Genomic DNA, 11,691 nt, shown 5'->3' on the forward strand with positions numbered 1-11,691 from the left:
TTAATATTATATATTTTTATAAAGTTTAAAAATGATCAAATAATCACTCAAGAATTTATAATATTATCACATACAAATTCCTATAACGAACTGAAGCAAAATACAATAATTAATGACTATCTGATCTCATTACAAGACATATATATTTGACTAAAAGTCGAACATTTGAATTTACATTTTTACATATATTATTAAACTAAAAAAATAATAATTTCGTTAATTGATTAAATAAACGAGCATTTTATCCATTGGGTATTATAGGGTTGCGTATGAAAATTTACAACCTCAAAAGATCCCAAAATTAAAGATGGTGGTCCCAAGTTGAGCTGTAATGTCAATTTAAAAAATTAATGTGGCAGTAATATAATATTACAAAATTAGCTGCCCTTCCTACTCTCCAGAAATAATAATAATTAAAAAAAACACTTTAATTTTATTAACTTAATTAAACAAAATATAGGAAATACTCGATTAAATGCCCATAATTCCATTTTATATTCTAATATTGTTCATATTTATTATTAATTGAGAATTAATTAGGGTAACTGATTTGAAGCTCTCACAATTGGACAACATAACATGAAATTCATAAATTCCCTAAAACAAATTAAACCAAATTAAAATCATAAACAAACCCTCATCAGTAGTAATAAAAGTACTTCTCTTCCATTTCTCTCTTGATCTTCTTCTCCTCCTCCTCCTCCATCTTCAAGAACACCTCACTTTCGTTGTTGCTCATCAACTTCCCATGATTCTCTTCAAACCCATTACTGGAAGTGACTAACCCACTTCCAAATTCAAACCCCATTTGCATTTCGTTCATTTTAAGGGCTCCATAGCGCCACTGCTCAAAAGGGTTGCCCACCAAACTGCCATTAATGATATTACAAGTGGATGATGAATATGAAGATGGTTCAGCCATTGGGTTTGGAATGCTCAAGGAGGTGCTTTGATGGGTTAAAGATTGAGTATAAGTGTTGGGAGAAGGTGATATCATCCCCACAAGTTTCTTCTTCAGCTTCGTGTTCCAGTAGTTTTTGATATCATTGTCCGTTCTTCCCGGCAGCTGAGCAGCAATAATTGACCATCTGTTCATCAAAAAAAANAAATTAATGTGGCAGTAATATAATATTACAAAATTAGCTGCCCTTCCTACTCTCCAGAAATAATAATAATTAAAAAAAACACTTTAATTTTATTAACTTAATTAAACAAAATATAGGAAATACTCGATTAAATGCCCATAATTCCATTTTATATTCTAATATTGTTCATATTTATTATTAATTGAGAATTAATTAGGGTAACTGATTTGAAGCTCTCACAATTGGACAACATAACATGAAATTCATAAATTCCCTAAAACAAATTAAACCAAATTAAAATCATAAACAAACCCTCATCAGTAGTAATAAAAGTACTTCTCTTCCATTTCTCTCTTGATCTTCTTCTCCTCCTCCTCCTCCATCTTCAAGAACACCTCACTTTCGTTGTTGCTCATCAACTTCCCATGATTCTCTTCAAACCCATTACTGGAAGTGACTAACCCACTTCCAAATTCAAACCCCATTTGCATTTCGTTCATTTTAAGGGCTCCATAGCGCCACTGCTCAAAAGGGTTGCCCACCAAACTGCCATTAATGATATTACAAGTGGATGATGAATATGAAGATGGTTCAGCCATTGGGTTTGGAATGCTCAAGGAGGTGCTTTGATGGGTTAAAGATTGAGTATAAGTGTTGGGAGAAGGTGATATCATCCCCACAAGTTTCTTCTTCAGCTTCGTGTTCCAGTAGTTTTTGATATCATTGTCCGTTCTTCCCGGCAGCTGAGCAGCAATAATTGACCATCTGTTCATCAAAAAAAAAGTTTGAGAATAAGGGTTTTTCTAGGAAGAGAAGAGAAATTTCTGGGTTCTTTTTGGTTACCGGCTTCCAATGGTGGCGAAGAGAGTGCAAATGATTCTATCTTCCTCAGCTGAAAATTCACCATGCTTAATGTTTGGCCTCAGGTAATTCAGCCATCTCAATCTGCAACTCTTCCCGCACCGTTTAAGACCTGATTCAAACATACACAACACAACTAGTTAAGTTAATATCGATTGAATTTTAACGTTCGAATATAGAAAGATGATGGGTTTATAAGTAAGGAATACGTCTCCATTGTTACGAGGCCTTGTACGGAAGTACAAAAGCAAAGCTGCGAGAGTTTATGCTCAAAATAGACAATATCATACCATTATGGAGGTCGTGATTCTTAAGAAACATACCAGCTTTGTGAGGAAGGGAAATCCAATTGCCACCAGTCCCATAGGTTTGTATGAAGTGTTTGAGCTGAGTATCCTCTTCAGGTGACCATGGCCCCTTTTTCACATTTGCTTTGTCGCAACAAGGAGCCCTTCCCATGTGTATGGCTTCGTTGAGTTTAGATCTCTACAATAATGGTGAAGCTCCAACCAGCTCCCACTCTCTTATATAACAAAAAAAAAAGAAAATTACATGAAGTTGGGGTTTTTAAAGAACTTTCCTTCTGGATTATTATTGAGTTTGTTACAAGCATACCACTCTCCAAAGTCTTCATTATTATGTAGACGGAGCGTTTTGGTCCTATCGATAATGACATCCTCCAAACCCCTCGACTACTGAATTTGACTAATTTTGTGTTCACTTGTGAGAATATTTGCTAAAATCACTTCACGGGTAGAATTCTCTCTTTATAATTATCAAATAAATTATGAAGTAGATGGAAATAACAATAAATGGATACAAGTCAAATATGATATCTATGGTACACTGTAATGGAAACAAATATCTTCAATAAAAGGTCAAGGTATTTATGGTAAGTCGTAATGAAAGGTTAAATATCCTTAACACACCTCGCAAGTTGAGTATTGTATTTGAATGAACGTGAAGCTTAGATTTGAAAAGTTTAAAGAGAGGTCGATAGAGAGTAGAATTAGAAAAAGGAGAATCATCAGCAGTTAGGTGTTGAGAAACAACCATAGGTTGTGGGCTATAGAGACACAAGGTAGAAGCTTCAGAATTAGGTCGATGACTCTATTATGAGAAAAGGACAAGAGACAGAGGGAGAGAAGGTAGTTGTGAAGAAGGAAAGGTGGACGTGGTGGCAGTAGAGTAGTAGAGGAAGAAGAGAGCAGAAACTGAGAATACGAACTCTGAAGTGTGTTTTAGACGAAGAAAGAAAGAAAGGAGCGAAGACGGAGTGGGGTTAGCGCCTTATGGACTATCGAGCATATTTTAACTAACTAGTAAATAGATCATCACGAGTGGGTGAAGAGACACAATAATAGATCTAGAGACAATGATTCTGTTCACAGCACCACCATTGTTAAGACTGGATGCCGACGACAGGGCAGTAGGCGGAGCCAGTGGAGAAGTAGCTAACACCATAGCATGTGGTGAGGTTTCAATGGACGAAGAGGACGTCATGCCCCCCTATCAAGAGATGAAGACAGTGTTGAAGCCGAAAGAGTCGCCACAGCAGGCAAAGGAAACATCAAATAAATTATAAAGTAAATGAAAACAATAATAAATAGATACCGTATATTTGCATATAATAAAATGTCAAATATGATATCTATGGTAAACCGTAATGGATTGAAAGCAGGGATTGGGATAAAAACAAAGGGAAATAGAAGTGGGTACAGGAAGGTGCATGCATGAAGAAATGGATAAAGAGAGAAAGTGATGAGAATGGAGATGGCAGATATGTATATCAAATGTGGGCTTTTGGGTTTACAACAATCTCCCACCCTCCAATTCATCTAATGTCTATGGATTGAAAGATGGATCATACACACTCACCAACATCACATGCATTCAATTCTGAACATTTCTTCAATTGGGACATTGTGCACTGTTGGATGACGTGATCTATGCATCGCTGCCAAAACAATCAGTCCTAGGTTGTCTGTCATGGGAAATGGTTGTAAATTGTAATGTTGTAAAAATCAAAACTTTTTTGAATTTTTTGGTCTAAAATGGGAACCTCGAGTGACCCATGTTTTAGATTTGGGGTAGCTCGAGCTGAGACTACCCCTACTTTCTAATAGTGTGCTAAAAGAAAATACGACATGTGAGATCCTACATCCTCCAGTGAAGTAGTTTTTATAAGGGTTTGGAAATCTCTTTTTAGCAGATGCATTTTATAAGTTATGAGGAGAAGCTTGAAAAAAAAGACACAAAGAGGATAGTATGTGCTAGCGGTGAGTTTAGACTGTTTTCATGTCTTACTTGGTAATGACGTGATAGATGTCAAACTAAACCTAATTTAATTGGTTTATGCTTTTAATTAAAAAATATATATATTAAAAGATTTAACGATCACAGGGGAGTGGGACCCAGGAGCTATATTATAAATGTTAGTAAGAGAAAAAGTCAAAGAACAGGAAAGACGAGTTGGATTTGATTGAGACAAAACTGGGAGAAAGCGAGTGACGTCACCAATTACGTGTCCATATCACTTTTCAAACCCTTTTTTCTTTTTTCTTTTTTTAAATGTTTTTCTTCTTTGCTATGATGACGTGGCATTCATACTGCCTCCACTTTCTCCACCATTTTTGTCTTTATTCGCTCTCTTCTCATTTAATTCCAACAATGACTAAATGTGATGTAATGTATTTTTTATTATAAATTAAATTGCTTTCAAATTTAATTTTAAAATGTCGATTCTTAAACTTTTAATTTAATTTTAAATTTTAAAATATTGTGTAATAGGATTATCACCTAGTTGACATATTCTTTCACAATAAATAAGCCATTAGAATGCATGAAAGGAATATAAAATGGTTATGATTAGCATAAATTTCCACAAATAATTGATGGGATTAGACTCCTAAATGTTGAAATTATTGATTATTTTGGAATTATAAAATTTNCCCTACTTTCTAATAGTGTGCTAAAAGAAAATACGACATGTGAGATCCTACATCCTCCAGTGAAGTAGTTTTTATAAGGGTTTGGAAATCTCTTTTTAGCAGATGCATTTTATAAGTTATGAGGAGAAGCTTGAAAAAAAAGACACAAAGAGGATAGTATGTGCTAGCGGTGAGTTTAGACTGTTTTCATGTCTTACTTGGTAATGACGTGATAGATGTCAAACTAAACCTAATTTAATTGGTTTATGCTTTTAATTAAAAAATATATATATTAAAAGATTTAACGATCACAGGGGAGTGGGACCCAGGAGCTATATTATAAATGTTAGTAAGAGAAAAAGTCAAAGAACAGGAAAGACGAGTTGGATTTGATTGAGACAAAACTGGGAGAAAGCGAGTGACGTCACCAATTACGTGTCCATATCACTTTTCAAACCCTTTTTTCTTTTTTCTTTTTTTAAATGTTTTTCTTCTTTGCTATGATGACGTGGCATTCATACTGCCTCCACTTTCTCCACCATTTTTGTCTTTATTCGCTCTCTTCTCATTTAATTCCAACAATGACTAAATGTGATGTATGAAAATGGATCAACTTTTTGTATCAATTTTCTACCCATTTTTTACCTAATTGATTCTATTGATATCTATTTTCTACAAAGAAATCATAGTTTTGAATCTTCTTGTTCCTATATATTATTTTAACACTCGAAAAATGAATGATCATCGATGAACATAATTAGATAGACAAACATCAAAAGCTAACTAGGACCATATTTTTAATTCTATGCAACTTAGAAGTGGGGGAAAACAATCATATAAATGAGTAAATGGGTGACGTCTCTATTTATATGGCAACTATTCAAATATTTAAACCTAAGAGTACATAATATCATACGAATTCAAGAACATGGAGATAAAAGATATTGTGTCAAAATTCTATGATTAATCTATTTTTTAAAATTTCTTATTCATGATGGGAACGATGAATCCTAAAAACCTTATAATTTGAATCACTCCGTCCTATTACGATTGAATGAGAATATTTACCAGTCAATAACAGTGAAAAAGAGTCATTTTAAGTGATGAAGGGAAATCCAAAATCACATGAGATGCATGAGAGCAATGAATCACGCAGTGAGATGAGGCTTGTTCCCAAAAATAGAATATATGACAAAATCAGCCGTCACAGTAAATCAAGGAAAAAGGAAAAACTCAACACAATTATGATTCCAATTAGGGTTTGAAATAATGCATGAAACTAAAGCAAGAAAGTAATTACCTTCATGGAAACCTTTTATGCTGAATATTGGCGTCAATCAATTCGTGCTTTTCATGCCTTATCTCCTGCAAAAGCACTTCACCAAAAACGCATAGATGGACCATTTTTTGCGACATCAATCACGTTATTACTCCTCCTCTTCCTTTGGCTTTTCCATTCCAGAACAGAGCAGCAGCCATTGCTTGCTACTTGTTCCAATTTCCATACACTGAAACCAACAAACAACATTGAGAACAAAGAAAGATCAGACACGACAAGTTTTTTGTGTTTTCTTGAATTCAAGAGGATTACGATTCTTTTTCTTTCTCCATAGCCCCGAAAATTCTGTAATGTGGGGCCTTAAATCTCAAGAACTCCCCTATTTATTCCCAAATTTCCACTCCATTTCTCTTCAATTCTCTGCCGCACGCCCCCGTTGAAGCTTGCAGTGGTATGCCATCACATTCCTGCAATTTCATGGCTAAGCCTTCACTTTTCGTCTTGGTTTTTGTTCTTGTGATGTACCTTAGTACTGCTCAGGGTCCACCTCCTTCCCCTGGCTACTACCCCAGTTCCTCTGTTCAATCCAAAGGCTTCAGTGAGTACTTTGCAAACCTCTGGGGTCCTCAGCATCAAAGGCTCGATCAAGGCACCTTGACAATTTGGCTCGACAAAACCTCAGGTCCACAAGTTTGGTCCCTATATTCACATTCTCTCTGGCCCCATTTCGTATTTTGCTTGATTTTTCTCTCTGCGGCATTTCGTCGAACAGGTAGTGGGTATAAATCACTGCGCTCGTACCGATCCGGTTACTTTGGTGTTTCAGTTAAACTCCAATCTGGTTACACTGCTGGCGTTATCACATCATTCTACGTTAGTATAATTATCATTACAAAACCCTTGAAAATGAATTAACCAACCTGAACTAACTTCGTTCGTTTTGTTCTCATTTAGCTTTCGAACAATCAATATTTCCCTGGAAACCACGACGAAATTGACATCGAATTCCTGGGAACCACGCCGGGGAAGCCATACACTCTGCAAACAAACGTTTTCATTAGAGGAAGTGGAGATGGAAACGTAATTGGAAGAGAAATGAAGTTCCATCTCTGGTTTGATCCCACACAGGATTTCCACCATTACGCAATTCAATGGACTCCATCAGATATCATGTCCGTATAATTTGTATTCAATACACGTCTTGTTTGTACAGATTTCCAATGATTAATTCCATCGTCTTGACAGTTTTTTGGTGGACGACGTACCGATTCGAAGATATACAAAAATGAACGACGCAACTTTCCCAACGCGGAAAATGTGGATTTACGGTTCGATATGGGATGCTTCTGAATGGGCGACAGAGGATGGAAAATACAAAGCGGATTATGAGTACCAGCCGTTTGTATCCAAGTACCGGAACTTCAAAATAAGCGGTTGCACGGCGGAGGCAGCGGAGTCTTGCCGGGGAGACTCCGGCGGGATGAGCCAAGAGCAGTATCGGGCGATGGAGTGGGTGCAGAAGAATTACTTAGTGTATGATTATTGCCATGATCCCAAGAGAGACCGCACGCAGATACCTGAATGTTAAAATTACACCCAAGCTTAAATAATTATAAATTTACCNGGTGTTAGGTCTTGTGATGGGTCCAGCTTCGGGTAAAGGTTCGGGTATTGCAACTACGTGTGCGTCCAAGGCCCCACCAATATTTGATTACGGGGTTTATTTAAAATGTTTATATACAAGAAAATAGTCACACTAGTGGCTGTTTTGTGGGTACAAAAGCTTCAAACTTATCTATTTATTTTTTAAAATTTTTTATTGGAATGAATTTAATCGGTTCATTTAGTTAAAGAACCCGAGCAAAATAGATTAAGAAACGAATGCAACTAGCCCATCATGAGAACGAAAATTTGAGTCTAAGCCTAAGTTATCAAGCTGACTCGAGAGTGAAATATTTATGACACAATCAAAATGACACTTATATTAAGTAAGGTAGAAAGTCGTGTTTTGCTTTTAAATACAATGTATCTTACAAACTTGATCATTGAATTATTGGACGCAATTGACACAATTACTTAAGGATTATGTTAGGTTTCACATTTAATTCTCTACTAATCATATCTCTAATTTCTCATTAAACTCAAATCTCTAATTTCTCATATTTAACGCCCTTCTTACGTACTTTTCAATACCTAACCATTTAACTTCTACAAAATTATATTACCATTTGGTGTCAAAATTTTAAAACAAAAAAAGAATACTCATCTAATTTCTAAATAAATAAATATATATATATATTTTTTTTTTTTTGACATAGTTTGTCAAATAGAACTAGATGTCAGACACCAATGTTATTTTCTTTTTGGAAGGAAAAAAAGGGGCTAATATAACAATTATTCGTTTATTTATTTTTAAAATTATATGAAAATTAGAAAATAAATCCGACCTTAGCTCAGTTGGTAGAGCGGAGGACTGTAGTGGGCATTCCATCAGTTAATCCTTAGGTCGCTGGTTCGAATCCGGCAGGTCGGATGTTTTTTGAATCTTTAAACAGAGATTAAAGAAAATGTATAAGTACTTGTATTCAAACAAATGTGACGTTATACCACAAATCCGACCTTAGCTCAGTTGGTAGAGCGGAGGACTGTAGTGAGATCCCAACAGCATATCCTTAGGTCGCTGGTTCGGATCCGGCGGGTCGGAATATTTACAAAAAAAACGAGGAACAGTTACTTATCTGTACCAATAATTGGGATTAAAATTAATTGAGCCCGTGACCTGACGACGACTGATATATATCTCTACACTGAGCCCGACAATTACACGATTGTGTAATTTAATGCTCTGACACTCTTCAGCTGTCATAAACTTTTCTCCCACTTTCTCCCCTCTCATTATAATCCCATCCACCACCACCCTTCCCTTCCCTTTATTTATTGCATTTTCTGCCCTCTACTTTTTCCCCCCTTTTTCATTTAATAATTCATACCAATTTTATACACTAAAAAATTAATTTCATTGCTTAAAATAGATTATTCCATTTTTGGTTTCTTTATTTAAATGTTATTTAATTAAAATAAGACAGAAATTATAAAAATAAAAAAAAATCAATTCAATTCAAAATTAAATATTCTCATTCACATGTATGGATACCACCACTGTGGTCATTATTATATTTGCTTCATTAGGCTGTCCAATCCGAAGCGCCCACGTGGTCTTCACACGTCCCGAAGTCGTGGTTGCTGCTACTAATATATTCCCGATGAATACTTGACCAGCTGTGTTTGGGCCCCACCATTACAAATGAAATACCATTCTTCACTGTACGACCAGTTTCATGCAAAATCCAGCTGTCTTCCACCATCATCCCCACACCCACATCCACGTAGGAAAGGTAGACCACCTTTTAATGGAAAACTCCGTCAATTAACTGATGACGTGGCCTACTTTTATTGCTTTGAAACCCTCGAACGCCTATACGACCTGTCCAGCTTCTCCGACAGGGCATGAACCACCTGCCATGTGGCATCGCCTTCTTCTAGCTGATCGTGGAACAGCAGGGCCCGCCGATTCCTCGGGTCCCATAAGTTCTTTTGGATAGTACTCAGATTGGAAGCTGCCACGTTTTCCAAAATTTCCCCCAATTTCCCGATATCCTTTTCCGCCACGGTTATGGATATCTCCGCCCAGTTCACGGCGGTGGGGAAGGGCAACCGGATCCCGTCAGCTATTATTACCGGCACGCATCCCAACGCCACGGACTCAACCAGCCTCGGGCTCCACGGTGCCCACCCCAAAGGGCACAAACAAAAAACCGAACGTGCTATCTCTGACTGGTAACCGGCAAATCTGTGTCTCTGCAGGTAAAATCTCCGATCGCCGTTGAATTTTCGCCAAATCATCGTCCTCACCTTCCTAAAACCCCGCATGAGGTAAGTAAAACTTCACATAAGGAAAAGTATTATTAGAAGAGAAAAAGTTCAAAAAAATTTACTTGCTGTAATAACGTCCGCTGACATTCTTGGGATTCACCTCCATTTTACCCCTAAAGATCGCGAAAATATCTCTCCGGCCAGTCACCGGCAACTTCTCGAGAGTACCCCGTGCAGATACCGGCGATATATACGGCGGAATAACGACGTGTTCAACATCTTGACACGGATGTTTGTAGTTGACGCCAAAAGTTTGCAATATTATCGAGTTCTTCAAGAACGAAGGTACTCCCTCAGCTACGGCGACATCCTCCTGGGAAACAAAATTAAAATTAACGTTGGACTAAATCAAACTTGGGTTTGTTGTGTTGCGCCGTTTAATTACCATGGTGCGAAAGCAAGAAGCGAAGTCGTGAGAAGCGACAAAGACATGGTCGGAGCCATTGGTGCGATTCCAAAAGGGGTAATGAGAGGAAATGAAGGCGACGGCGGAGGCAATGAGGGAACGAGCATGGCCTATGGCAGGGAAGCCATTGATGGTGCTGAAATTGCAAGAAACATAAACAGGTACGAAGAAAAAATCAGCTGTAAGTGGGTCAAATGTCCTGTAAGTGCTGTTCATAAGGGCTCTATGAATGGCCACCTCCGAAGCAAACAAATGGTTAGAACACCGCTCGTTTGTAGTCCAATCCACGTTGTATTTCGATGGCAAATCGTACACGAAAACCTTCAACACTAAATCACCCAAAAACAAAGAATCAACAAAATGGTTCATAAAACAGAGTAAAAACAGAGCAAAAACAGAGCAAAAAAAACTGGAGGACCTTGATTTTCTTGAACTTGGTGGAGGAATTTATCGTGGGAAGACTCGATAAGGGCACGAGAAGCGAGCTTGAATATGGGATTTGGGAGATGGGTTTTGGTGATTGGAGTTGGTTCATGGTTGTAAGTGATGTAATAAGAGGTAAAAAGGTAGAGTGAAAGAGTGAGCGATAAAACCCATTTGTAATATTTGATGAAGAAGCTCTGTTCTTGAGCTCTTCCGCCATTTTTGTGATGAAAAAGCTTCATTTTCACATAGAATCCCCTCCTTCTGGGGTATGTTTTAGACTCCACCATCTCATTTAATACCAAAAAATTGAAGAAGAAGAAGAAGAAGAAGAAGAAGAGATTGAAGGGATTTGAAACAAATGGAAAAGTTGCAGAGAAACGAAGAAGAAGAGAGAAAAGCTTGGTTTCTTTAATTCGGGTCAGAAGATGGAAATCGGCGGAGACGACGGGTCCACTGTTGTTTTAAAATTTTGAGAGTGAAAAAGACGGAAATGACCTCATGAAGTTTGTTTAAAGAATGGGTGGAGCGTGGGGTTTTTAGTCAAAGTTGAAGTGTTTGNGTCCTCGTGAAGTTTGTTTGAAATATGGGTGGAGCGTGGGGTTTTTAGTCAAAGTTGAAGTGTTTGATTATAATCTAATAATAAGATCTTAGAGGTGCATTTAATCAAGAAAGCTGTAACTTTTCTTTCTCATTACTAAACAGATCGGCTGCTTTTCCCGATAAACAAACCAGCTTTGCTCTGTCCAAACCTGACAACTCCTTACCCACTTT

General features: G+C 37.1%; 3 protein-coding genes and 2 non-coding genes across 5 annotated transcripts; 3 read left to right on the forward strand and 2 right to left on the reverse strand.

Annotated features, from left to right (window-relative positions):
- Positions 1 to 1,326: 1,326 nt before the first annotated feature.
- LOC111796250 (transcription factor RAX2-like) lies at positions 1,327 to 2,483 on the reverse strand. The gene is made up of 3 exons (XM_023679014.1): positions 2,270 to 2,483; positions 1,929 to 2,058; positions 1,327 to 1,850 (listed from the first exon to the last, which is right to left on the reverse strand). Exons 1-3 carry the CDS (start codon positions 2,403 to 2,405, stop codon positions 1,403 to 1,405), a joined length of 714 nt encoding a protein of 237 aa, XP_023534782.1. The 5' UTR covers positions 2,406 to 2,483; the 3' UTR covers positions 1,327 to 1,402.
- Positions 2,484 to 6,377: 3,894 nt separating this feature from the next.
- Positions 6,378 to 7,778, forward strand: LOC111795648 (xyloglucan endotransglucosylase/hydrolase protein 31-like). The gene is made up of 4 exons (XM_023678189.1): positions 6,378 to 6,837; positions 6,928 to 7,028; positions 7,110 to 7,327; positions 7,401 to 7,778. The coding sequence occupies exons 1-4, from the start codon at positions 6,609 to 6,611 to the stop codon at positions 7,741 to 7,743; spliced, it is 891 nt and encodes a 296-aa protein (XP_023533957.1). The 5' UTR covers positions 6,378 to 6,608; the 3' UTR covers positions 7,744 to 7,778.
- Positions 7,779 to 8,597: 819 nt separating this feature from the next.
- TRNAY-GUA lies at positions 8,598 to 8,688 on the forward strand. Its single transcript is given in 2 exon segments — positions 8,598 to 8,634; positions 8,653 to 8,688. It is a non-coding gene; the product is annotated as a tRNA-Tyr (tRNA).
- Positions 8,689 to 8,769: 81 nt separating this feature from the next.
- TRNAY-GUA lies at positions 8,770 to 8,859 on the forward strand. Its single transcript is given in 2 exon segments — positions 8,770 to 8,806; positions 8,824 to 8,859. It is a non-coding gene; the product is annotated as a tRNA-Tyr (tRNA).
- A 394-nt stretch (positions 8,860 to 9,253) lies between these two features.
- LOC111794665 (probable glucuronoxylan glucuronosyltransferase IRX7) lies at positions 9,254 to 11,438 on the reverse strand. The gene is made up of 4 exons (XM_023676765.1): positions 10,913 to 11,438; positions 10,474 to 10,823; positions 10,151 to 10,401; positions 9,254 to 10,071 (listed from the first exon to the last, which is right to left on the reverse strand). The coding sequence occupies exons 1-4, from the start codon at positions 11,205 to 11,207 to the stop codon at positions 9,606 to 9,608; spliced, it is 1,362 nt and encodes a 453-aa protein (XP_023532533.1). The 5' UTR covers positions 11,208 to 11,438; the 3' UTR covers positions 9,254 to 9,605.
- Positions 11,439 to 11,691: the final 253 nt, after the last annotated feature.

The sequence above is a fragment of the Cucurbita pepo genome, chromosome LG05, assembly GCF_002806865.2.
Source record: "Cucurbita pepo subsp. pepo cultivar mu-cu-16 chromosome LG05, ASM280686v2, whole genome shotgun sequence".
Lineage (NCBI taxonomy): Eukaryota > Viridiplantae > Streptophyta > Magnoliopsida > Cucurbitales > Cucurbitaceae > Cucurbita > Cucurbita pepo.

What these genes read in the sequence shown, in the direction of transcription:
- LOC111796250 (XM_023679014.1), bottom strand. Translation starts at nt 2,405, where the DNA reads ATGGGAAGGGCTCCTTGTTGCGACAAAGCAAATGTGAAAAAGGGGCCA. An exon ending in TTCCCTTCCTCACAAAGCTG is followed by an intron (nt 2,059 to 2,269) that starts GTATGTTTCTTA and finishes TGTTTGAATCAG; the next exon opens with GTCTTAAACGGTGCGGGAAG. An exon ending in TTCGCCACCATTGGAAGCCG is followed by an intron (nt 1,851 to 1,928) that starts GTAACCAAAAAG and finishes TTTGATGAACAG; the next exon opens with ATGGTCAATTATTGCTGCTC.
- LOC111795648 (XM_023678189.1), top strand. Translation starts at nt 6,609, where the DNA reads ATGCCATCACATTCCTGCAATTTCATGGCTAAGCCTTCACTTTTCGTC. An exon ending in TTGGCTCGACAAAACCTCAG is followed by an intron (nt 6,838 to 6,927) that starts GTCCACAAGTTT and finishes TTCGTCGAACAG; the next exon opens with GTAGTGGGTATAAATCACTG. An exon ending in TGGACTCCATCAGATATCAT is followed by an intron (nt 7,328 to 7,400) that starts GTCCGTATAATT and finishes TCGTCTTGACAG; the next exon opens with TTTTTTGGTGGACGACGTAC.
- LOC111794665 (XM_023676765.1), bottom strand. Translation starts at nt 11,207, where the DNA reads ATGGTGGAGTCTAAAACATACCCCAGAAGGAGGGGATTCTATGTGAAA. An exon ending in CCAAGTTCAAGAAAATCAAG is followed by an intron (nt 10,824 to 10,912) that starts GTCCTCCAGTTT and finishes TGGGTGATTTAG; the next exon opens with TGTTGAAGGTTTTCGTGTAC. An exon ending in AGCGGACGTTATTACAGCAA is followed by an intron (nt 10,072 to 10,150) that starts GTAAATTTTTTT and finishes GCGGGGTTTTAG; the next exon opens with GAAGGTGAGGACGATGATTT.